Consider the following 27,423-nt stretch of genomic DNA (forward strand, 5'->3'; position numbering starts at 1 on the left):
CCATCTCAAAGACAGGCACATCACTGGCCCAGTCCCCAAGGCCTTCTCTGAGTCACCATGGTTATTCCCAGCTGAATCTGCCCATCACTCTCAGCTCCTTGGCATGAATCCCATCCAGCTGTATGGATCTGTACATCCAACCTCCCTGAGCAGTCCCTGACGCTGGCTGCCCACCTCCACCCCAAGCTGTTGGGGCACACCCTGAGCTCTGGGGCAGGCAGAGAAGAGCACACATCAGCATTTCCTCATCTCTCATGGCATTTGGTTATCTCCTCACTTTCAGACCCACAGTGCTCATTATGGGCTGCCTCATCTGGGAACACCACACGTGACGCTGCCCTGTGAACCTGATAGATCCCCAGGGCTGAGAGAGAGAAGCCCAGGGACATGAGGCTCCTAGCCTTGGAGATGGGAAGAGCCTGGGAGCGGAGCAGGTCCCACGGCAGCCTTGACAGTTGGCTGCAGATCTGAAACAGGCAAGTGGCAGATCTGCAGAGCCCTGGGCAGCTCAGAGACATTGACGTGAGAGAGCTGGGACTCATTTGACTGTATAAGCAAAGAGCTGAGGACCAAGCAGAACCAAACCTCATTCATTACTGTAATCCCACAGGGTTTCTGAACTCCTTTCTGAGCTGCTGATGAACAGAGCCTGCAAGATACACTAAGAGCAGCTCACCAAACTGCTTGTACCTCTAGTTATCTTGAAGCAATTACCTTCAGAAGACATACTTCAATTAAGGCTGCTGCTTCTCTCTATCGCCGTGCAGAGAAATTGAAAATGTGCCAGACATTTCTGCTGTTCGTGGCTCACAAATCCTTAACCCTTGTGCTGACTGTCAGCCATATGTGATCTTGGCAGCAGGTCCTGTCCATTCCATCTAGAAGAAAGAACTGAAAACTAAAGAAAAGGATACTTCAGTACAATCAAAAGACAACTTTGTCTCCTCTTCAAAGATAATGTTAGAAGCTGGTTCAAATGTCTATAAATGCTGTGTGCAAATTTCTTTGCATATCAGTACTGCTTGTACCTTCTGATGTTTTTGGCTGAGCGTCTCAGATTTGGGTATATTAAAATGTGTGCAAATCTTCAGCTGGATCTCAGAAGGAAGCTCTCAATAGCTAGAGCCTAACATCAGGCAACATCCTTGCAGCAAGGCATCTACTAACGCAATGAATTTAGCTCCATTTCCTGTTTGCAACGCATCCAACAAACAGACTCCAGTTGTTGTTATGTGTTTATAATTGCATTTTATTTCAGGCCTGTTTTATTTGTAGATATTCCATCTTGAGGAAGGTCACACGCACTCCTGGGTTTCAAGGAGAACCGCTCACCATGTAACGTGGCGTTTCCCGGGCTGACCGGGACCTCTGTGAGCAGCAGCTGCTCCCCTCCCACGCAGGCAGAGGCGCAGCCCCAGACACATCTGCAGCGCGTTCGCTGGCGGGCACGAGCCAGGCTCTCACTGCACAGCTCCCCCACCTCCTCTGCTGCGCTCAAGAGAAAAATCCCCAGCCCCAGAGGTCTCCTTGGTGCACAGAGTGGGACCGCTGGGAGAGCAGGCTCCAGGGGAGGATGCTCAGGTCTGCTGTGGATGTGAAGCTCATGGCCTGCCCAGATGGAAACTGGCTCCCACATCACTTGAGAGGCACCCAGCATTCCCAGCCCCTGGCCCACAGCCAACACCAATGTCACCGGGGTGAAGAGAAAAGAAGCATGTATCCCTGCAAGATCTTCATTAAGAACAGTGAGAAAGGTTAATGACAGGAGGAATCCCAAATCTTCCCAGGACAGGAAGCTCACTTGGACCAATTTTTGTTCAGGCACCAGTGTGACTCCTCCGCCAAGGACTCTGCTTACTGCCACTGCTGAGGTGGGTTACCATAAGATTCCTGCTCAGAAAAACGATCTGGCTTTGTTAAATTTCTTCTGCAACTTCTCTGAAAACACAAGGTCTGAGATTTTTGATAGTGCGTAGAAGTTGTTTTGTTTAGCACTGCAAAACCTACACATGACTTAGTTAAATTGTATTTTTCAGAAGTGTCTGAGGTCCTGAGGAGCTTAAGGAGTCAGAGCAGGATTTTAAAAGCTGGTTGAGACATGATTTGGTTTCATTTGAGCAGTCAGGAAACAAAGAAGGACCTATGGAGATGCCCTAGCAGTAGCAAAGAAAGCTTATGAGCTGCCTGTCATTGCACTTTACACCCACCAAAGTCTTCTCTAACATCTACCTTCAAGATCAATCCCATGTCAAAGGGAGAAAAAAATCCAATAGTTTAATAAATGTAAAAAAGAAAGGGCAACAGAATACAAATCTTGAAGGACTAGTGCATAGATGATCGCAAACCCTTTTTTGAGCAGACAACAGATGCACTAGATAAAAATTAACTGAATGATGAATTGGTAATCAAGAAAAGAAGAGAAAGACCAGAACATTTTAGTACATTGTGCCAAGAAAATGGCTTATTTGATCACATTTTAAGTGTAACTATACCACTTTCTTCTCCCACTTGTCCCTTTTAATCACATAATATACAAGTAAAGAAACCTTGTAAATAATGCATGCCTACACCTTTGTAAAAACAGCCAAATAGAGGTGCTTCTTTGAGCTGCAACACAAACTCAACTTTTTTAACAAGCAGAGAGCCCAAAAGGAAAAATTACTCTTGCATAGAACACCCTCGCTGCAGGAAAAGCTCGAGTGAGAGATGAGCAAGTCCTTGAAGCACTGGCTCACGAGATCTACTTAGATTAGAGAACTGTCAAAATCATCATCTTCAGCTGCAAGTTCCCCCTGCTACATGGACAATAATTTGCTTTAGAAGCTGGCGAAGAGAAGTTTCAAGGTAAATTAGCACCAGGTTTTGTTCACCTTACCAAACCAGGTGTTATGAGCTGTAGCAGGCTGCCAGCTGCTTCAGTTCAGCCATCAAGGCAGCTGCTTTTGACAAACCTATCTGCTGAAAAAAAGGAGGCTCCTTGAGGCTTTGATAGGGAATCAAATCAGAGGGGAAAATAACTCTGAGGAGAAAGTAATGGAGAGTCAAGTTTGGGTTGATAGTAAAATTGAGAGGAGAGGAAAAGATTAGTAAAGAAAAATTAGCGACAGCAGAAATATTCTAGAATGACAGAATCATTTAGGTTGGAAAAGACTTCCATGATCAAGTCCAACCTTTAATCAACCACCACCTAAAACACAGGATTAAGTGCCACATCCAGTTGTTTCCTGAACACTTCCATGGACAGTGACTCCACTACCTCCCTGGACAGCCCATTCCAGTGCTTAACCACCCTTTCAATGAAAAATTCTTCCTGAGGTCCAACCTGAACCTCCCGTGGCACAACTTGAGGCCATTTCCCTTTGTCCTGTCACTTGTTCCCTCGGAGAAGAGCCCCATCCCCACCTGGCTACACCCTCCTGTCAGTGAGTTGTAGAGTGATCAGGTCACTCCTGAGCCTCCTTTTCTCCAGGCCAAGCACCTGCAGTTCCCTCAGCTGCTCCTCACAGGATTTATGTTCCAGACCCCTTCCCCAGCTCCGCTGCCCTTCTCTGGACACACTCCAGCACCTCAAATGTCCCTACTGAATTACGGGGCCCACAACTGGACACAGAACTCGAGGTGTGACCTCACCAGTGCTGAGTACAGAGGGACTATCACTGCTCTGGTCCTGCTGGCCACACTATTGCTGAAGTCACCAAGCAACAAGAGAAGAAACAGGGAAGACCAGAGCCCAAAGCCAGGGGAGAAAAAATTTCATACTGCTCTGAAGCTGGAAACCCACCTCCATAGAGAAAGACAGATGGACAATAGGGGAAACTGGGACATAACAGACTTTGGCTGCCTGAAGTGCTTGAAGCCCAGCTGAGGCAGAGCTAAGACTTTGATGAAAAGCTTAAAAAAAGTTCTGTTTCCCAAACTGGTGAATACTGCAGCCTCAGGAAAAACTGGAAATTACTGAGCAAATGAAAAAAAAATATCCTTTAGGTATTGCACACACGTGATACGCAGTAACCACCTGCAGCTCATAGCATGAAAGAGTGCTTTATTTTATTACAGTACAGATTCAGTCCAGTTCACAGAGAAAACATCAGTTAATACGTATCTTCACTTTGCAGGAGAAATGGGCATGAACACACGAGCACTCAGTCAGCAGCCTTCTACTGCCATTTATGCAAATTTTGCCCCAAAAGCATCATTTATGGTATACAGGTCTCACTACCATTCCACGTAACAGCACTGTAAGGCCAGCTCTAGAAACACAAGAGAGGAGGATGTCGATCTCAAGGACTGTGAAAATGTGTGTGTGTGTGTGTATGTGTGTATATATACACACACACACACATATATACAGATACTGCTTGGTGATTTAACTTTCAAAATCCTGGTTTTGACTTGAAAGTTTGTTTTAAGAGAATGTGTCCCTGAATAATACATGTTGTTCCTTGAGGCACATGTCCAAGTTCAGGCTTTGGGTAAGAGTCTTCACTCGAAGCAGCTATTGAGAGCCGAGGGTTCGGAGCAGACAGAACTGTCTGCACACCAGGTAGGTCTCTGTGAGCTGCAGTAGCAGCCAACAGGTAGGAGGGCACCTGAATCTCATCAACACAGTCTCCCATGTTTAACCATTTTATTAAAACCTGAAATAGCAATGAAGGCAATGATGTTAGCCAAATCAGTTCCTGTTAACCTACTAAACTTACCTTCCTGGAGGCTTTGGGCTTTTTGAAGTGGTTTTAGGACTCAAGACTCCAAAAACTCATCTATTTTCCCCACATCCAGGTTTACACCAGGTGGTCCAGTAAAAGACACTCCTGCTCTTCACAAACCTTTCCTCACTTACATACAGTGTCTTTGACATGTCCAGCACAGACTCTCTGCATCATGGTCAGAGGTCCTACCTAAGCAAAATAAAGCTGATAAATACTGTGTGCAGTTATCTTCTGTGTGGGGAAAAAAAAAAAATCCAAGAACTCCAAATCATCTTTTGAGGGGGGGATTAAAAGGATGACTTTTTTTAAACCATGCAGGCTGTAAGGGTGATAAACTCCAACATCCCGCACAACCAAACATGAAACCGTCAGGAAAATGGAAAATATTCACAAAGAGAGGCCAAAAATACGACTGTGAAAGGTACTTTCAGTCTGAAGCATGTTTCAAGTAGCTTAGATTTTCACAGCCATTTAAAAAGTTTTGTGCACACAACTTGCTCCTGGCATACTCCACCATTTTTCTGACCTTTCTGCCTAATTACTTTTTCCTCCTCTCAAAGAGCAACAGAAAATGAGAAAACAGATCACAAGAGAGAGACAATGAAAGCTGTGAGCTGCATATACTACCAAGTATACAGAAAGTATTCCATAAAAGCTGTCAAATATAACAGCAACACAGCAATTTTCATTTTTCTTCCACTTAAAAGCAGTCACAGCTTGAAATGTTTAAAAGACAATGTCCCAAGTTCATGCCCAAGCTCCTCAAAGTTTTAAACACAGCATCTTACAAGTGACAGAACACTGTTTGTCTTTTTATTTGTAAATCAGAGTTTGAAATACCTTACAATATACTTTTAATTTCATTTGTCTAAAGAAACAGCATTAAGAACTGAAAGAGCAGTGTGCCATTAAATGTTAAGAACCGTATTTTTAAAAACCTTCCTTAAAAAAGGTTATAGATGTACAATGAGTTTAAGTTGTATTTTAAAGTCAACTACTTAAGCATCTCAGTGATTGAAAATGAAGTGCAAAAGTAGAAGTCCAGTCACAGATGAGGCTGCAGAGCTGTGCTCAAGACTGAAGAGGTCTACCTAGGGCAGACATAGCTGCACAATCCCCAAATTAATTCAGCCTGTCCCAGCCATGAATCCTGCAGATCCGAGAGACACCACTGATTAAGTCAGTTTGAACTACTTAATATAAATTCTCCCTTTCTAATAAGAAGGATATTAACTAAAGCTTTCAGTTAGGCAATAAAACCCTTCTAATTAGCAACAAAAAAATAAAAGTGACATGCTTACTCTGTTTCAGGCACTTTCAAGATCATAGTTTATTTACTGTAGGTAAAAAGCTAGTATACAGATTAAGGGATCTCTTAAATTTCAACTCTACAGTTATACACCATCTAGTATTCTTGCTCTGAATATTAACCAAAAGGTTTCTAAACACCTGTAAGCCCCACTATAAATCTGCATTGTTATGAGGAAAAAAATATAGAAATCAATGCTTAATTTTTTCAATGCATAATATTTACACTGTGAAACCAATGGGAAATAACAAGCAGTGGCAAAGAGGCAGTAAATTTTAAAAAGCCAGAGTTTTATATAGGTTTTGGGTTTCTTTATAATAGTGTGCTAATCAGCATAATTGTATATATAAAAATTAAAATATAGCAGAGCATCCCACTACAGAAATCTGAATTGTCTGACTGCTGCCATTACTTGCTAACCACTTACATGCAACACCTGCTAGGACTGACTTTTTGTTTTCAAAGTGTAAAACAGTTCAAGGTTTAAGAGACAAACATTAATTTGTGTACAAAACCAAAAACTGCACTCAAGAGTAGTACTGGTCATGAGTATCTTCCATACAGAAGGGAAGGGAAAGAAAAAAGTACCAATGACAGAAAGCAGTCTTCCATTCACTAATTTTCAAAGGCAATGCATAGACTGAGAATACCTGGATGGCAAACTCCAGAGACTCCAGAAACAAACAGCCTTCACACACAGGACCTCTGCAGGAGGCCTTTCCTTGCATCAGATGGCAATGGCTGACAGCTAATAAGGGGCACCAGGTGTACTTGCAAAATACTAAGATGGGGTAGTTGTTAATATACAATTTGAACTATATATACAATACAATGGAATGTATCCCCTCCCAATACTGGTTTATGAAACAATTGGACCTTTCTATACTAGCCTTATGACTCAGCTATCGTTCTAATGAAAATATAAGTACACAAGAGACTTGCATGAAAATTAAAATTTATGGGGCATTTTACAGGAACTATTGACAAAGCTGCTTAATGGCATTTCTGCTTTTTAAGTAATTTTGTTAGATATAATTGAAAACATCTGTGTAGAAAATGTCCTGACAGACACTTTGACATGGAGCTTTGGTGACAAACCACTTCAATAACAATGTGGTGAAAAATTAAAGTATTTAAGGTAACTCAAACGGAATAGGAAATGGAATGCCAATATGGCAGTTAACCCTTTTTTCTGTTGTTTGAAACAGGAAAGTCTCTTGTACCAGCAGAATCCTGTATACAGATAGAGAAGTAGGGAATACACCACTTAAAATTCCCATTAAACAAAAGCCGATTCATCATGTGAGAAGGTAAAAATTACAGAAAACATGAACAGTCAATAAAAGAGAAACAACTGGTTTACATAAAAGAAGAGAGAACACTTCAGTCTGAATGCAGTTATTTTGTGAAAGCTGCTACAACAGCCCACAGAACCTCATTAGTGTTGGTTTTCATACATTCAACCTCAGGGTCTAAATCCAGGAGCTGCCGCACTCTCTTTGTGGCTAAATCATACTGCTCATCCAGGAGGGGGGCAAAAGCGTTCTCCAGGACATCCGAGGCGTGGGCTAAATACACGAGCGCCAGCAAGCGCTTGTCCATGCGGTGGGGGTCGTTTACCCACTTGTCAAGAACGGCCTCCTGAACCTTCTTGATGAGGCGCTGTTTGATGTTGTTGTTGGTGAGAGGGTGTGTAGTCATGTCAAAAAGAAGGAAGTTCTGTTTCTCTGTTGTTAGTACACCTTTTTCCACTAGATTTTTAGCTAACCGCTCACGGACATTTCGTAGCTGGTAGTGCAACTTCAGTGGGTTCCATGTTTCACCTAAAACAGCAAGAAAACCACACAACAGTCAGACAAAGTTTAAGCTGCACTGTTGCAGTGATTTTTTTCCCTCTCTGTGGTGCGGAATGAGCTGTCAAAATTATACAGAGCAGACTACAAGACACTGTGCTCCTGTCAGCATTTCTCTGATCCCTGGCACAGAGGCAGAGACCAGGAGAACCTCCTTGGAGGAGCTCTGGGGTACGTTTAAAGTTTGGATGAAATGATAGCTAAGTCACGTCTTGATTACAGATATGACAAATAAACAAAAACCTTGTCTCATAAAACAAAACAAAACAGTTATGCAGAATGAATTTACTTTTAGTAACAATAAAAATAAAGCAAAATCAAGCACCTTCTACAGTCTTTGTGCATTTTTCTGAGTCCAGCCTTTTACCATGTCAGAGCCTGCAAGAAGTGTTACTGCCTTTCTTCTGCCACAGAGACAACCTAATGCACACCTACATAGTGCATTTCTTTATTTCTCCAGGTTTGCACTCTTCTCCCCCTTCCTGCCTCCACCAGATGAAACAGTGATGATGTACTGTGACACAGGCAGGCACACATGAAGCATATGTTGGGCAGAGCCCTTAATGTTTCTGTATAAATTACTTGTAATGCTTTTTGTTAAGGCAAAAGAACTGGGGCCTTCAGAGTGTGTGACTCTGTGTGCATAGAGGAGGAAACTGAAAAACCACAAAATCAGCATCAACAGCTCCTGATAAAGCTAAAACTGTTCAGCAGTGACAACTCTACCTTTCCTTAAGAGCTTACTTCACAGGCTAAAAAATTGAATTCCAGCTTATTAAGTATTTAAGAATTAAAATCCTCTCCTGATATAAAAGACTATGCATTTTAAGGGGCAAGAAAAGGAACAACATTAAGTATTTATTACATAGATGGAGGTTTTCCATAAATTATATGAGAATTCTGTACCAAGCTTTCGAAAACTTTATTGGTTAGCACAAAATAACAACAGCAACAACAACAGGAAGCCAGAGGTGACTTCGAGGTTTCTCCCAGTGTGATGGAGGGTGACACACACTGTATCCAAGTAAGAGTCAAGATAAGTAAATAAATGAGGTGACTCCAACTGCAGAGTGAAAGGCACAGAACCAACCAGGTCTGAACTGCACAAATCCTTATAGGTCTCACATGTCACAAAATGTGAATTTTGATCATGAATGGAACTATCACACGAACACAAAGTGGTTTCCTACTACCTTTCACAGGGCAAAGTCTATTTCCTAGATTTTTGCACAGTTGCCATGCGGGTGAAACTCACTGCTGTGGTGACACCTTGTGACCAAGCTCCTCAATTACACAGACACCTGCAGACACAGATGCTTGCTGTATCTACAGGAAACTTGACATTTTGATCCAAACTTCTGTATTCCATACCCTTGCTTTCCTTAGAGGGTACCTTATAAATATCAGCCTGGCAAACATCATCTTACATGTCCATATATTTATTTCCATGACGGCTTTCAACTCACATATACTGTAACTCCAAGCAGTGCTCTGCGTCACTGGTAATTATGGATAGAGTAGCTTTTTTCCAGGATTGACATGGTCCTCAAATCAAAATTCTAATAGAGTTTATGAATGTATTAAATTAAACAAAACAAAGCAAAACCAACTGACCAATAGAAAGAAAAAACCCCACCCAGACCCACTGAAATATTTTTCTTCAGAAGAGCCAGTCTCTAAACCACAGGAAATGCAAAGAACATTAATGCCACCCAATAATTAGTAATTAATAAACATACATTACTAAAAATGACTGATTTAAGCCTTAGCCACAGCACTGATGATAACTATCTTCCCAGAGCCAAAGCTCAGCAGGGTCAGGAAAATCTTAGCTTAGCTCAAAGAAAACCTGCAACACTAGTTCATTCATTAGCTGACCTTTTTTGAGCCAGTCCTAACTTGATATGCATTGCACTGGAAGAGGAGGTGAAATGTCAGCACAAATTATGTATTTGGGACAAGAAAAACGAATTGTTTTTGCAGGCTGTAAGAGGGAAGGGGAAATGAGTGAGAACGGAACTGCATGGCTCTGCAGCAGCCATGCCCCCTCCAACATGGGCTGCTTTGTAGTCCAGTCTACCCACTGCCTGACAGCCAAGGAGCAGGAGAGGACAGATGGCAAGGACCTGAGAATGAACTGGTGTGCAAGGAAGGCTGTTTAAGGTGGTGCAAGATGAATGGGAAAAACAAAGGAAACAAGAAAGCAGAGAAAGGCGAAGAGAGTTTGCTCTCTCTGCAGCTCATCAGTTGCAAGAAGTAACAGATTCTACACAGGCAACTCCCAAGTCTCATTACCCTGACCTCTCACATTGTTGACTAAACAGGTTTTTTTCCTGTGCTGTTTGCACAACTCACGCACAGCTCTGATCTACTCCAAGGAAGCTGTATTTATGTGTTTTGTGAAAACAGATGAATGCTGGTGATCGATTCTGTCTACAGTACAGCCTGGAGAGGAGAAAGCTCTAAGGAAACCTTGCTGCACCCTTTCACTACTTAAAGGGGGATTACAAGAAAGATGGAGTCAGACATTTTAACAGAGCCTGGGACATGGAGTAATGGTTTTAAAGTGAAGGAGAGCTGGCTGAGATTAGATACAAGGAATAATTTTTTCACAATGAGACACTAGAATGGATTGCCCAGAGAGGTGGTGGATGCCCCGTCCCTGGAAACATTTAATGTCAGGTTGGATGGAGCTCTGAGTAACCTGGTCTAGTGGAAGATGTCCCTGCTGACTGCAGAGGGGCTGGACTAGATGGCCTGTAAAAGTCCCTTCCAATGCAGGCTATTCATAATTCTGTGATAATTGACATTTCATTTTCTCACAACTATTTACTAGCTTTACAGGGAGAGCTGTGTGCAAAGTACTCAGCTAGAAGACTTTGTTTTGATCAACAAGAAGTATCTGAACATTTTAAAATATTTATTACATTTCTTCAGTTAATGAAAAAATGAAACTCTTAATGCTTTATTTTTTCTTTATGATTAATGGCCAAATCAGCCTCAAGTCTTACATGTGAGCTATGAGCTCTTCACCTCCCTTCTTTTGTAAGATCTGAATACTCAGTCCACACAGTTAAGTTCCTCACTTCCACCAACCCTCATTTCCAAACACAGGGAGAGAAAGGCAGTTACATTTCCAGGGTGCAGTCCTGATTTACTTCAGAGTCAGCAGAAGGCACCTCTCCCACCGAGTTGAGATGTCCTCTGACACTTCTATACAGATCCTTTCTGTACCAAGTTAAGTCAAAAGCAACAGTTACTTATATTTGATTAAAGGCTACATCAACAAGAGACTACCCCAGAAGACAGACTAATTAACTTTTCTGCATATTTTCTCTCAAAAAACCTTGCAATATAATCTCTAGTGATGCCAGATAATTAGGTTTATTTGGATAAAAAAAGCAAATACGTTATGTCCAAGGCTTACCACTAAGCAGTTCAATCCAATTTTGTACTGTTTCAGGAGGCTGGGTCTCTTTTATGTGTTTCAGAGCTTCATCAAGCAAAACATCCCCTGTAGGAGCATCTGACTTGCAAATCACCTAAGAATGAACAAAACACAGTTCAGTATTTTGACATAATTCATATATGACAAACATACTCACCAATAAAAGAACCTGTTATGAAAAGCGAAAGAATTTTTTTGAAAATAAGGAACTCTCTCTTAAGAATATGCAACTTTGAAAACCCAAATCTTTGTTGTTAAAAAAAAATATCTGTGGCTTTAATTCAAAATACATTAAGTCTGAGGTTATCTGTAATTTAAATTAACCTTAACGGGCTAAAATTATAGTATTATTAACAAACTTAAAACCTAAATTTTTAGGGAAAATAACTCACTTATCTAGTCAGGTCTTTTTCTACCTCCCAAAAACAAAGTATGCTACACTAAATTAGTCTCTGAATACAGTCTATTTTACTACTTCAAGTCAATTTATTTAAAATACTGAGTTAAACAATAAGGTTGCATCAAAAAAAAATAGTGAAAAAGTACAAAAGCTGCAATATATTAATGGATAAAAATAGGTTCATAACAACATCTGCAAGTTTTGCAGCTCCCAAGAACACACTGCCAGGTAACAATGTTTCATTTAGTAACAGTTAAACCACACATATTAGGGAAAATACATACGTACTAATAAACCCCTTAACATGCAATAATAAATGCAATGCCATTTAAGCTTCTCATTTAATAACTTCTAAAATTTGAGTTCTTCACTCAGGAAAGCATGACAAAAAATTTATTCAGAGTAACATAATAAAATTTAAGAATTTGATTAACTGCTTGTTTACCAATATAAGTAGTTATAGAAACCATGTACAAATACAATTCTTTTCCTGGATAGCAAATCAGAGCATCAAATGAAAACTTACAGATTAAACTATCTCAAGTCAGTATGTTTAAATAAAATCTTTATTTATAGAAGAACTAATACAGTTGTTAATAATAGTAATAGTAGTAGTTGTTGCTATTATTATACCTGGCAATTTAAATAGTTTTACAAGTTAGCACTTTATAAGCATCAGGTAAAAGGCAGCAAGTGATTGACAGAAAAATAAATTCATCAACACAATTCCACATATACACACACACACACACACACACCCCCACACACATATATGTATGTACACACCTATGAAAAGCAGGAAGTGAAAGCTCTTATTTTTCCTGACCCTTCAGAGTAATCAGAAAGGTGTTCTGAAAATGCCCTACTGAAATATATCCCAAGTTTTTTTCCATTCCATAGTTCTAATAATCCTTATTACAAACAATAGAGTCAATGCACTTTCATAAGGCCTGTGATAACACTGAAATGAGCTGCAATGAGCTGAAGTTGATGTCCTACCATTGGGGTTAAAGTTAACTTCAAAAGATTATCCCCAGCTGGTGTGCAAAAGTGTACAAAACCTACAAGATTAAATTAAAATTGGTCAAGAGATCTTTGTGAGTACCTAGCAGGTCATAGCTAGAATGGTATTCAGATGGTCTATATAAAGCACAGAAACTAAGATTTTTGTAATAAATCGGCAAGAATGAACCAGTGCAAAATGCCAGGCTAAAAATAACAAAGTATATTTAGATCTAGAAAGTGAGATATTTTTAAAAAGAGGGTAAAAAAGCCAGTAGTGTAAGGTGTTTTGGGAAATATAAAAGATACTAGCTTAGTCTAGAAATACAGAAAACTTCAACAGGCCAATTAAAACACCCAGGGAGCTGCTGAACTGCATTCAGTACAGAATTTTAAAACTAAACATCTACCAGAGAGGGACTCACTATCTGTTACTCCATCTCTTGAGATACTGCCCAGGTCTCCATTTTGGGGAGATCACTCCAACATGAACCTCAGATATTTGGTCTTAAGAACATATCTGCACTTTAATCTAGACAATCCCTATTTGAAACTAAACACACAACAATACCTATTTATCTTTCTGATTTACAAGCTTTCACAGCATCACTCAAAACCTTTATTAACCCATATAATTATATTACAACTTTCGGCTTTGTATCAAGATCCTAAATTTTTGCAAGTGCCTGTTCTTTCATTATACAGGAGCATACTTCAAAATGAGATTTTAAGTTGCTAGATTGCAGCTACTAATAGTCACCTCTCAGATACTCCTTTAATAATTAGCCTAAACACACCCAACTTACTCATCTTCCCTTCTTTTAAAAACTGACATTCACACAGTATTTTAGTTTCTATCAAGTGCCCCATGTTTAGTTTCACAGTAACCTCAGTCACACAGGATTGCTCCAGCCTGCTGCAGTTGGTACACGGTACTCACCATCCCACCTTAGCAGGCAAGATGCAAGATGGGAAACCATCTTTTTAACCTGATTTATTATTAAAAACAAACAAACAGAGCAAACCTCACTGAAGAAATTACAAATGCTTTTATGTTTAGGATATAAGTAAACAGATTTAAGTTTAGGAAATAGCTTTCCTTGCTTATTTGTGCTTAAAATAATTTTTTTTACCACTGCAAAGAAGTCTAAGAATCTAGCATGAATACAACACAGCACAACAGTACCAGCCTAAACATACAGGCATTTAGAGGAAAGGAGCACAGAGGCCTCAATTCAACTCGGCGAGGATCCGTAAGCTCTTGTGAAGCCACAGTGCACAGTGACTTTGTTCCCAAATTTACCTGTCTCTCCACCCAGCAATACCACACTGTTTTTCCACTTCTCTGCTATGCTGAATATCCACAGCACTGTTTCTTCAGTCAAGATGATATTTTCCTTCAAATAAGCATATGTTGGTTCACACTTCCATAATATTTCTCTCCCACTCCCCAGCACATGGAGAGAGGCAACAGCAGAAGCCCAGCCACCTCTGAATCTTCACAGATCTGCTCTTCCTTGGAGGACTTAGTGATGAATGCTTCTTGGCTAATGCTCTTCAGAGTGGGAAATCAGGTGGGTTTGGGATTGCATCAACTGAATCACCACAGAACATTTAACAACCACAAGGGGGACTTTTCTCCTCTCTTTAACAGAGGGACTAAGGTAGAGAAAAAGGAGCGAAGATCCTGGTTCTTCAGAGATGCTGGTCCTTAGCCTGACTGCAAAATAATTTTCTTTATTCCCATTTTTCAGTGATTGATCAGGTACTAGATTTGCCTGATACTCATCTACTAAGGAAATTTCAATTATACAGAATATTTAATTTGCATTTTTCACAGTGCAGCTCTGCAACTAAGCAAAGCTGAAGATTAAGCACTTCTTGAGCTGATTTTTAAGTAAAAATTCACTCATGCATGAATTGCTCAGAATTGTAAGCAAAAAAATACTGAAGTAAATCTGAGAAGGATTTGTTGGGATTCCTTTTGCTTTTAATAATTCTATCAATTTGGTTTGCTTTCTGAGCCTGTAAGGCAATGTAGAGTACCATCTTTATTCTCAATAACCACTTGCAAACCTCAACATTCATTTACTTGTTTCTAATATAGATCCCAGTAGACAGAACTCCAAAATGATGCAACAATTACATACTCTTAAAGCCAAATTTACAAGGATGTTGCAATGTGTAACACATCATATCCACTTACAAAGTTTCACTAAGGTCCATCAAATCCTTGTCTACTCTTTTCTCAGTCTCATTTGACTCTCTATGGCCTTCAATCATGGATTTAATGCATCTTGATCCATTCTGAAGTGCAAAATATTATCACAGAGATCAACCTGATTTAAGGCTTTAAGTAAAAATCATTGTAGCTATTGTTTTTTATGTTAATTATATGATCAAAGCCACAGTTAGCTGGTTATAAATCTCTACTACTGCCCAAGAAACTAGTTCTACCCCCTTCCTGTCCTCACCTTACCACTTGTGCCCCACCAGATGACAAGATCAAGAGAGTGGTTCATGTCAAAACTAAACTGATCAAAGTAAATTAGTTTTCAGCCACCAAATCACAACCTTGGATGTATTAGACAGCTCTTTCCAATTATTAGGCACAGTATTTATTTCACAGCCAAAGCTAAGGGCATGGGGAGCAATGCCTGCAGAAGCACGACAAGAAGGACAGTTGACACAGTAGAGACATTTAAATCTGGCCAACTCAGGAACAAGACTGAAATTTAGTGTTAATGGAAAACTTCAAACAAGGTGCCACAACACGAGTCATTAACAAGAATGATTTCTAAATTGATGGAGGTGGTGTAGTTAGGGATTTTATTTGCAGGAAAGTACTTAAGCAGAAAACAACCTCCATTTAAATTTTAAATTAATGCCTATTTTTATAGAACCCTCCTGCCTGAAAACAGAAAAGTATCTCAAATGCCTTACAACAGGAAAAAGAAAACCTCTAAATTGCGTAGCTTTTAGATGACCTTAAACAAACACATCTACACAATCCCAAAACCACGTGATAAAATTTAACAAAAAACACCCAACCACAAACAAAGAAAAACCAAACACAACCCAGATCAATAATTCTGCTTGTATTTTTTAGTGGAGACACACAGAGGTTATTTTTCCACTTTCCGAAAAAGCCCAGCAACCTCACAGTTAATATTTCAAGTAGACAGAGCTGACAAGGTTTTCACAGAATGAAAATAACTCCTGACTGAATGCCTAAGACAAACACTACTGAATGCCTAAGAAGCCAAAAGCTCTGGAGGAAAAAAAAAAGTGCGAACTAATCAATGCTGAATATGCTTAAATGAGGCTAAAAGAAGTAGGGGCTGCTTGTCAGAACAGAGGTTTGATTTTTCTGAAGTGAAGGAAGCTGGGAGGAGGTTGGAGAATTCACAAGCTTTCCTTAAAATTTAGCAAATATTGACAGGGAAATGTGCCATAAGAGAATTTATTTGTGGTGGACAGACAACATTTGACCAGGTTTTCAATAAGCTTATTGTACAAGTATCCTCTATTGCTGATGAAGTAAAAATTGTTCCAAGAGCGTGACTTTGCACGTTTTGTACAAATGAAAAATTCAGTGGCTAAAGTAAAAAATAAAGGCCTCAAATCTTCAGCCTAATTCTATAAAGGACCTTAGACATGTGGCCATCTTGAAGGTCAAAGAGCATAACCAATTTTAACACACCAGCCTCATGCATGAACTAGATAGATTTGTGTTCTCAAAGGCTCCAAATAAAAGGATGGTTTCCTTCCTATGCACCGCAAGCACAAACTGCAGCATTGTGTACACCAGAAGTAAACTGGTGGCTTGCAGGACACATCTGGCATCTGGCAGTTATCCATTCTTTTCAGCATCAGCCCACATCCCACTGGCATTGCAAAAGCCAGTTCCTTTGGCAGATTACAGCTGGTGCCACTGGCAGTAACTGCTGCCACTGCATCCGGGCCAGAGCCACTGCCAACGGTTGGTGCAAGGCTCCCAACAGTACCAGCAAAACATCCAAAGAACAAACAGAACAAGTACCAGAGATCTTCCAAGGCACTTCATCTGATCGCTGAAACACTTTTTACCTTTGCACATCCACTTTATGTCATTACTCAGAATCATCAAAAAGAAAAAAAAACCCATCCCTTTTCTTAGAAGCAGCTGTAATTTACAGCTCCTATATTGTGTGGAGCATGACAAGTAAATGTGATCATTTTCCTGCACTTACCTTTCTTGTTAGCAGACTTTTGCGCCTCATTCCACAGGCCTCCAGCTGGAGACGCCCCCGCAATGCCAATTCAATTAACATACAGCCACGCAATCCCGAGGAGATGCAATCGTTCCAGAACGATGTGTAACCCTGTGAAGAACGGAAGACAGTAAGATATGTCCATCTCCGTCTGAAAGTGAACAGAAAAAAGGCCTTGCCACATTCTCTAAGCAGTTCTCCTGCTTTCATACTTTTGAAGTGGCATCACTAGTCACTATCATTCCTGCCCTGAAAACATGAAAGAGAAACAGTATCGTCCTCTATTAGTTTGACACTCAGTCTCTGCCTTTTGAAGAACTGGGAATCCTCAGGAAAATGATACAGAATGAAAGCAGGTGACACCAAGAACGGTGAGGTATAAAGTGTAGTTTTAAACATAGTCAAAATAAACACACGACCTTTTTAAGACATCAAGCTTTTGACATTACTGACATCACACAGACTTCTGAGTGACTGAGAAACATTAACATGATTTTACGTGCATAAAGAGCCTGGCACTGATAAAGCAACAATAACCTGAAAATGGATATTAAGTTAACTATGGAGTATACTGGAAAACACGAATGTGGCAATCAGCACAAATCACAGAACAGATTATTTTGACTCAGACATTGTAAACTAAAAGACAAAAGCTTTCAAAGAAATACTTGGAACAGCTACCATTTTGCCATTTAAATCCTTTGAAAACATGTATCTTTTACAGCTTGAAGCATCTAGTTCTTGTACAAACTGCAAAGCTGCAAACCACATTTATTTTACAAACCACACCACACCTACCATGATTTATCTCTATTTCTGCATTGATAGCTGTCTGCTTAAATGGCAGAACAGATCACTTGACCCAATACATTTACTCATCAGTATCTAGAAATACAACTATTGGCTTCTGTACTCCATTGTTCAAAAGTTATGATCAAAAAAAACCTTACAAAAAGAATTCTCTTTTATCTATGGAGTAGCCAACAGTGTTCTTGCATACTTTTAAATATTTGAGTATCTAAGACAAAGCAAAATCATTGAGAAATATTCTGTCTTTTGAGAAATATCTGCAGAAATGTTTGATATGATTCATAAAGATCTTTCTAAAATTCTCTAATGAAGCACTTCTGAAAATACTGACTTTGGGATACTTTACAGAAAGGTGCTCTACACAAGACAAGGCAGGGCGGAAGAGAGCTCTGCTTCTCATAAATTTGTCTTAACCAATAACCAAGACTAGCTTAAATCAGGAGCATGTCAATTTTATTCTTTCTGCAGACAAAAGCTGCCAATATATAAAGATACAAGATGCCCATATCCTAAGTCCACTAAATTTAAAAACCAGTCTCTAACTAATGCCATCAAGTACAGATGTCCAGGAATGTGAGACTATTTGCTTCAATTTTGCACTTAGCTATTTTCAAGAGCTGTATTATACAGATGACCAATACTTCCGAAAAGTCTACAAAAGCCCTGAATCTCTAAGGTAATTACCAAAATAGGTCCCATATATTTTTTTAAAACACCATAAATATAAGTTTGGAAAGGCATTTGAGAAGTTATCTAATCAGCCTTCTACTCTAGAGTTGACACTTTGCAAGTATCAGCTACTCTTAGGATGCCATTCGGTAGTTAGGATTTTGGCTGGCACCAGCTTTTCTTTGTCAAATAACAGACATGATAAGGTTCAGTATTTGCTTAAGCAGGAAGAGATATGACTACCATATTCTATCTCCAATCAGTCTCTTTACATAATAATTTCTGAAGTCAGACAATATATACACAAACTAAAAATCTACTGCACAAGCTCACAGGCACAATGTATTTGCACTTCTTTATATTCACAGAAAGTTCCATATTATTACACAAACAATTAAAGTCCTGATGCTTTTTCCCCTTCTCAGTAATGAAAGCTGAATTTATTTTTTAAATTACTATTTTTCAGTGAAGTGACATTAACTACACCACTCCCAGCACCAATTACCAGATGTAAATTCCTCTGTTCCAGTAGTTAACATGGATGGCCATAGGCTGAGGGTTGCAGAGAAATAAGGGCTCGTAAGATTAATTCAGGTCGAAAGAGACCACTGGAGTCTCTAGACCAACCTCCTGCTGCAAGCAGATTCAGTTACAAAGTCAGGTCAAGTTGCTCAGGGTTCTATTCAAGCATGTCTCAAAAACCTCCAAGGATGGAGACTGCACACCCACCCAACAGCTTTTAACCAAGTGATCCTGAAAGCTCAAAAAGATTATATTCTTCATAAATGGAGCTGCTTGCTCTGGTGGGTTAGAAGACATTAAAATCATGAGACTGTGCACTGTGTCACCATCTTCTTATTTTTTTTCTGACCCCCAGGCTTAGAGTTCACAGGCAATCCTCTAGAGAAGGAACATTATATTTCCATACACAGAAATTGCACAGCTATTAACAGTTAAGAAAGAGATTCTTTTCAATCCATTAAACTGATCTTTCCAGATTATTCAGGTATATGAACTAGCTGATTTTGACACCTACTGCAAAGATATCAGACAATCAAAGGAACCTTCACAGAATATTGGTTTAGCACACAACAGTCTAACTCAATCATCCTTTAAATTAACTCAAACTTCCTGGAGTAACTAAAACTGAATGGAAGACACTTATCTTCGACACTCCAAACACCCTCTTGACACCTACTTTAAATGGCATAAAGCATAACTAGAAAAGGTGCACAGAAGAGAAACAAAGAGGTGGAGATTAGTAATATACAGAGAGGTGGAATGGCAATATAGAATAATGCACTATTTGTAAAGGAAACAAGGGCTAAAAGGTGATAAACAAAGCTAGCTCATCGGTTAGGAATCAGTAGCCAACTTATTTTCTGTTTTTCCATTAAGTTGTTTTAACAGGAAGGCAAAAGTTTTTTAACAATCCTTTAAAAACAAGATTAATAATGAAGTTTGACAGACAGCAATGGATCTGTAAACCACATGTGGACCAGGATGAAGTCAATGTACACTGGGGGAATTGTCATCCTGAGCCCACCCTCTCCCTGAATGTGCACTGGCCACTGCTCATTACAGCACATGGAATGAGACAGGGAAATGGTTTTAAAAACTGTTCAGTTATTCCAAATTCCTAGCAGTCTGAAAACCCTTGACTGAAGATCAAACACCACTATTTAGAAATGCAACTCATTGCACTATTTAATGCTCTTAAACAGCCCAAGTTTTCTCACAAATACAACACCAAGTATTTTTACATCACCTGTCTTCCTGCAAGTCTTACAGTTTTATAAACTTTCTAACTCGAAGAAATAGTTATTTCATTTAAGTTGCTAAGCAGCAGGGGGGAAGACTTACAAAGCAGGAGATTATTTTTATCTGACAGCAATCACACTAGAATAGCACTTTAAGCTATGAATAGCTTGCAAGACAATTTTAAATCTACAGTGACTCAAAGATCAAAAAACTGTTTACAACTGTCATGTTTATTTACACAAACACAGCACAAAAGCATTTTTCATCAGACGTGACCTAGAAACTTTCAGCTAAAAACTAGTTTTGCTAGACAAGCATAAAGGGAAATAAGAATAAAGTTTACACCAAATACTTGTTACCATATTAACTTTGAAAGCTCAGACTTTCCACCCTGGTATGGCAAAGCAAAGACCTAAGACTAAGATTCTCTTCCCGCTTTAAGAATAAGTTATTCAAAATCCATGTTCATTAGGCCATTTCTTTCCCACCAGCTATGGGATTTATTCACTTTCTCTTATTCCCTTCCCTTTTGCCTGACTTCCAGCTCACACAGGTATTCCTGTTCAGTTATTCATTAATCACTTGAAACTCCCTATTAAATACTCCATTGTATAACAAAGGCCAATTACCTAAACTACCTTACTTTCCACTTCCTGCTTCTACTTAGTCTGTTTAGAGCCACAAATTTACTTGAGAGATTTTAAAATTCAAAAGGTTGTTTGTAATTTTTTTTTTCTTTAAAAGGCTAACACCTTATCTCTGATCCAACAGGGCACTGCAGCCATGATCACTGTAACTTCACAAGTATGTCAAAAAATCAGAGTGAGAAGACTAACATGATCAGATGTGCCTGAAGGTATTTGATGCCAAGTATGTTAGTGACTTCTACATAATAAAGGCTGCTTTAAGGCTTGCAAAAAACTTCAAAATAATTTCACTTAAGCACGAAACAGCCAGTCTTCACAGAGCAGTGACTCTCACCATTACCTCTCACATTGCTACTACTCAGCTCCCAGGCTACTGTTACACTAGCTCTATTTGAAACAAACAAACAAAAAATAACTAAAAAACCTAACAAACAGAAAGACCACACTGAACGAACATCACTATTTTCTGTATCCCAAGTGCAATTTAAAGTTACCCAGCAGTAACAGTGGAAAAAATGCAATTAAGTGGTAGATGTCATTTTACGTTTATACAGACTGAGAAGTAACCCCTAATGGATTGCAAAGTTAAATTAAATAAAAAAAAGGGAAAAAAACCCAACAACGTTCAAAATAAAATATAGAACAAAAGACTCACAAAAGACCGGGTAACCTTTTATTCAAGAATACTTTGTTTCATATGTCAGAGTTGCTAACAGTTGCTCTTCCCACTACAGAAATATACATTCTCTCTCCACTTCGTCAATTAACTCAGAATAGGTGAACAGCAGTTCTACTATACCTGGCACAGACAAGAAAGAAGAATGGCAGAGTAAAAAAATCCATTAAAATTACCTCAGATTCAAGAGAAAGGAAAGAAAAATGCACAGTTACAACCGTGAGGCTTCAAAATACAAACATGGTAATATAAATAAATACGATGTGTTTAACTCACATGGTTAAGGGCACCTGTTTACAGAACACATACTGTAGCTGCCAATGCATTCTAATCCAAAGAGTCTCAAGCTACTGCAATTACTCTGCAGACCACAGAGCCATTGCAAATGGAAATCAGCTTCATGCATCTTTTAAAAAAGCATCATAAACTCATCTAATGGTCTGCGAAGATAACTCATGGGTTACAGCCGCCTACTCACCAAAAAAATTAAGTGTTTTTTTATTTTAGCACAACAAACCCCTCAGGCCCATCCTGAGATCCACACAGACTCATATTCAGTATCACAGGTCAGTGTTAGGTCAGAGTTTTGGCCCTGACTCAGACTCGATTTACATTTATGAAGAACCACAACAGAAGTTTCTCTGGGATAATGCACATAACACTGCCCCGTCTATGCTTCTCTTAGTAAAAGCCTTTTCATTTTACATTCAAACTAAATAGTACTCCTTAGACCTCACCTAGCATCCTCTACTTAAAAATAAAACTAAAACATCCATGGAAAACAAATAAACCGAACAACTGAAAGGAACCTTCTAAAGGAGAAACATCATTGCAGCGACCCAAACCCCTGAATTCCTGTTCTCAGGAAATTCCAAATTTTTCTTTTATGAAAGACACAGAAAAAGGACTTTGAAATTTGGTAAATTTCTGAAACTTTGTGTACAGACAAAATAAATAAAATGTTGGTTAAACTCTTTCCAGCCATGACAGTTCAATCAGAAGGGAAGATGGCCAACTAACAGAAAGCAGAAGGGAACAATTACAGCTTCTGAGGAGCTCAGAAGTCCCAGCTCCAAGGTATTAGACCTTACAGTCTAGTCAGAAGACATCAAATCCTTAGTTTCAGGGTTTATCAGCTAGGAGGTACAATGCAGGTTCAAGAAAGCTTTCACATTAGCAAACAGCAAATTCTGAATTTACAGCTATCCTGTTCTCTATCAGAATAGTATTTCAGACAAAAAAATTGCAACAAGTTCTACCTGGATGATGAAAGATAAGAAAAATTAGACTTCCCAAACTTGCTGAAGTTTGCTGTTACTTTTATTACTTCTGCATAGATGGCCCTCAAACATTTTGTTGAGCATTATAAAAGCTCTGAGACCAAGACTACTGGTTTGTTTATATACAAACAAGTGTTGAGCTTTCCCAAACAGGGGTTTCTTCCTTGCTATCTATTCTTTCCAACATATGACAGACTATTTTCATGGTATGGTCTCTGAGATCACAGATGACAAACATACTGGAAAATATCCCATGCTTGCTGGGATCAGGGGAAGTTACTGAGGACAATTATCTCCAGGTCCACTTAGGGACCCCTGCCAAATACACATGCCAGAATAATAAATATACAGTTTGGAGACACATAAAACACACGACGTTCAGTTCTACTCTTCAGATGAGAATAAGAGGAAACAGTTGTCAAGACATGTAAGTCTGAGATGGACTAACTAAAGTGGATGTGGAACTTGGAAAAAAAACTTTTCAAAGTCAGTTCAGGTCATTTGTAGGACTGGACAAGGTAAATTGAGTCATCGGCTGGTATAAATTTTATATGAGCTGCTTTTCATGTTGGATAGCACAATTAGCAAAGAGTCTACCTACATCTAGCATTTACACAGCAGTGTCATGGAGGGAAAATGTACCTGCACGCTCACTGTGTGTAGTTAATTCTGAGAAAGACTCATGTTCTATATATACATAAACTCAGATTTCTTTTCTTAGAGGTACTAAAAGTGGCAAAGAGAAACACCAGGGGAAAAACACCAGGAAAAGAAACAGGACAAAATGATACCCCAGTGTTCAACTACCTTCCCAGCACAAGCAACTCTTGTGAATCACTACTTTTTACCTTGGAGAGATTCATTTCAGTTTTACTGACCTTTCAAGTCAGTATCACCACATCTCATTTTAACCTTGCACAAAACCTTGCAATTTGGAACTGGAGATGGTATGTCCTCCAAAATATCTTCATTTTTAGCTGTTTGAGGACTAAACCCAAGGAAGTAGTCCAAAGCCTGAACTGCTGCTGAAGACAAAGTATTTCTTCAGTCCAGGGAAGCAGATTGCTGTTCTCCTTCCTGAGCCCACAGCAGCATTTGTGAAGTCATCCAGATAAGAAAGTGGTCTTTCTGAGAGCTAATGGCCAGTTTCCTCACCTGATTGACCATGGAGGTGAACAAATTTCAGAGACAGCATGGGAAAGGGAAGGAATGTGCTTGGGACAGACAGCAAAATATAACAGCATCTCATTCAGTGACAACCCACACTTCCATAGATAAACTGCATGCAAATCCTGAACAGTTTTTATAACCTGAATAGTTTCAGTTAGAACTTCGTCTTCGGGACAAAGAACACTATCGGGATACCTGTGCTAAAGCCATTCATGACTAAAATCTGCTCAGAAAATACAAAAAGCATAAAGCTTAAGGTATCACGCACTATTCATCATTACCTTCAGCTCCTCGTTTTGGACTTCAGCAATGACTACCCTGATTATCATAAATTGGAAGTTATATTATTTAAATATGACAAGACAGCAATAGCATCCCTTTCCGATTCTCTGAAGCAACAGCAAGTTCTTTCAGAGGCACCTACTAGCCTATTATTAGCCAACACAAAGCACAGAGAGAACATAATAATATAAAATCATAATCTGTCACCCATTTAAAACCTACTGCAAAAGACAAGCAGAGACAACTTATCTTGAAATACAGGCTGTAGAAAGTTGTATTTCATAACGGACTGAATCACAATTGTGACAGAAATGTCACTTTTTTAGTCAAGGAGTTCCTCCCTGAAGTAGTAGTTTTGTGATCACAGAAAGACAGCTGGGGAGAACAGAAAGTAAAGGATTAACAGCATACACTGTCCAGGTCCTCTGCAGCAGGTGCAAGTTATTAGGAACTTTGGTCTGCCACAGTTTTCATGTCAGAGATGACTGCTTCCTTCCCCCTGTACCCTATCTCCAATGTAAGAATTGGTCACAAGAAACTTTACAACTTTAATCTGCTTCACAGATACGACTGCTCATGAAACAAACACTGCCTAAAAGTATTTTGATTTTAATGAAGAGTACTAGTGGAGTGAAAAGCATAGGGCTTTTTATTCCCCCAAAAGACAGCAACCATATTAATACCTTTATGTAGTTTGTCTACAACTACTAATATTACTGTGAGTTTTTGAAAGCACTTACCTAAAGAACTTCTACAACACATCTTAAAACTGCTCCCAAATTCAAATAAGCAAAGTACAAAATATAAGCAGGACATATAGAGAAAGGGTAGCAAAACTACTTGGTTTATTATAAATAATGTTTTAGCACACAATTTAAATTCATTCTGTTGACCCAAAAGCCTAATTTTAAGAATTCCAAATGCATCTATTACCAGCACTCTTCTACAACAGAAACACTGCATCCTCTTGGATTAAATGGAGATACCAGCTGACAGCACTAGGAGAGGACAAGGAACAGTATGGAACATTGTCTCCTAACACCTGCACATGATTCTGTTGTTCCTGTCCTTCCCAGCTGAAGGTGAAACTGCTGATTGGAATTGCTGATTGCAGAAAAATAAACTGTCCGATATTGTTGCAGGTAAGAAACCTCTTCTTCTGTAGTTTACAACTACAAGCAGTAATCTCAGGCAAATCAAAGTCAGTACCTGAGGTACTGGGAAATAAAATTAAGCATTAAGTTTACGGATTCTTTAGATATGAAAACTCTTCAAAGTTAGTAATTTATTTAGGAACATCATCATTCTACAAGGAACAACTAATACACTTTTGCATGGGGTAGGAGTCAGCAAGAGTGATGCCATAGATGCTTGATTTAATGCTTAGCGTGTTTTATAAAGCATTTGTCCAACAAATCTGACACTGGACTTTTTCAGTCAAAAAATTCAATTACATTATTTTTAGATTATCCTTTAGAAATAATGAACACACACACAAAAAAAAAAAAAAAAAAAAAAAAAAAAATTAAAAAATGAAGTATTTTCTTCCAGCATGCTGTTACAAGAAGCTCCACAACGTAATAGCAGGCAAACTGGTCTTGGAAGAATGAACACAAAACTCAAGAAAGTCCACAAACTTTTCCAAGTTCTCAATGACAAACAGAAATGCTGGTCAATACCAGAACTTCTCTTCGGCAGCCAGCCAGCATTTGTTCCGCCTCAACTAGATCCTTATACAGACTTCTGCGACTCTCTGATTCAGCTTCAGTAGCCTTAGACAGACTAAACAAATAAAGCACCTTGAAGTCTAGTGAGAACCAACTAAAAAGTCTTTCTGCCAGCCTAACTAAACATATTTATAACAATGTGGGAAAAATGCAAACAACAGAAAACAATTACAGAAGACAAGAAAAAGGAAAACCTATTGCAACATTTATCGAAGACAGGCTGGAATGTCCAAAATTACTTGAATTCTCAAGGTAAAAATAGACTGCTCTCACCATACAGGTATCTCATATGAACTGATCCATTTTCATCTTCAGGGAACAAAAAAGATCTGTTCTTTTTTTTCCAGTGCAGGTTATTGTCACTTATATCAACCTGAATGTAAGCGTAATAACAGCACAGAAGCTGCAGCTGACAATAAGTCTCAAACAAGACAAGTTGACATAGTCAAATTATGCATGTGCTTTAATGACCCTGAGATTCTCACTTTCTAATATACATTCAATATATGTATTTCATTTTATTAATTCTAACAGCTATTAACTTACTACCTTTAAGAAAATCTCATACTTCACAACACTACAGTACTGCACAAAGCCAGACAGATTCAAACATAAAACCAAATTCAGCTTCTCTGGCAGCATTCTTTGGCAAGCCCCAAATCAATTTCTTTTGGCAAGGAACTGTGTGGTCTTAGCCCAAATTGAAAATAAAACGTTCAGGGTTAGAGTGCCTTGCTTGAATAACTCTTCAATAATAGTTTCAACCTTTTTCCCTCTCAATGGACTTATCAGACAAGAGAGACAAAAAACCTCCACAATTCTGGAATGCAAGAATGATGGTTACGCTGAGAACACATTCAATTCTTTTTCTTCATGCTTAGATTCCAAGACAACAAGCAATCCTGAAACACAAAACTGAATTTTGGTTCAGACAGCAACATGATTCAATAAGATTCATAATTATTAGCAAATTACTAAAAGACAAACTTTCTATTTTCTTTACAAAATGGTTTTCACATCTACTGTCTGTCATACACTGATTTTCACTGCTTCTACAGATCAACTTGTTTGAAAACATTTGGTTAAGACATGACCCAGCTTCACTTGACATGAATGCATTCAGAGAAGGCTATTTTTTATGTATTATACAGACAAACAATATATTTAATAACCAAAAGCAACAGTTTCATTTTTCAGATATCTCTAAAATGGGTAACAAAGAAATTTCAGATCCAGTAAAAGAAATAGCTGGAAAAAACATTTTGAGGACATTCTGAAGACAAAATGATTTTAGGAGACATTCATCCCTTTTACTAGTCATCTGTCAGAAATCACAGAATCATATCCTATGATATCCTGTACCCATAACCTCAGGTGGAAGGGAATCACAAGGATCATCAAGCCCAACTTCTGGCCCTGCACAGGAC

At 38.9% G+C, this 27,423-nt stretch overlaps 1 protein-coding gene across 1 annotated transcript in view; it reads right to left on the bottom strand.

Moving 5' to 3' along the window:
- Nucleotides 1-4,025: 4,025 nt before the first annotated feature.
- GOLPH3 (golgi phosphoprotein 3) overlaps nt 4,026-27,423 on the bottom strand; it is a 32,958-nt gene continuing 9,560 nt past the window's right edge. Inside the window, exons 2-4 of the mRNA XM_069001421.1 lie at nt 16,954-17,085; nt 11,299-11,413; nt 4,026-7,841 (exon numbers count right to left, since the gene is read on the bottom strand). Of these exons, the coding sequence (XP_068857522.1) occupies nt 7,417-7,841; nt 11,299-11,413; nt 16,954-17,085 (672 nt within the window). The 3' untranslated portion in view covers nt 4,026-7,416. The remainder of the gene's footprint in view (nt 7,842-11,298; nt 11,414-16,953; nt 17,086-27,423) is intronic.

Source organism: Aphelocoma coerulescens, assembly GCF_041296385.1.
Source record: "Aphelocoma coerulescens isolate FSJ_1873_10779 chromosome Z unlocalized genomic scaffold, UR_Acoe_1.0 ChrZ, whole genome shotgun sequence".
Taxonomy (NCBI): Eukaryota; Metazoa; Chordata; class Aves; order Passeriformes; family Corvidae; genus Aphelocoma; species Aphelocoma coerulescens.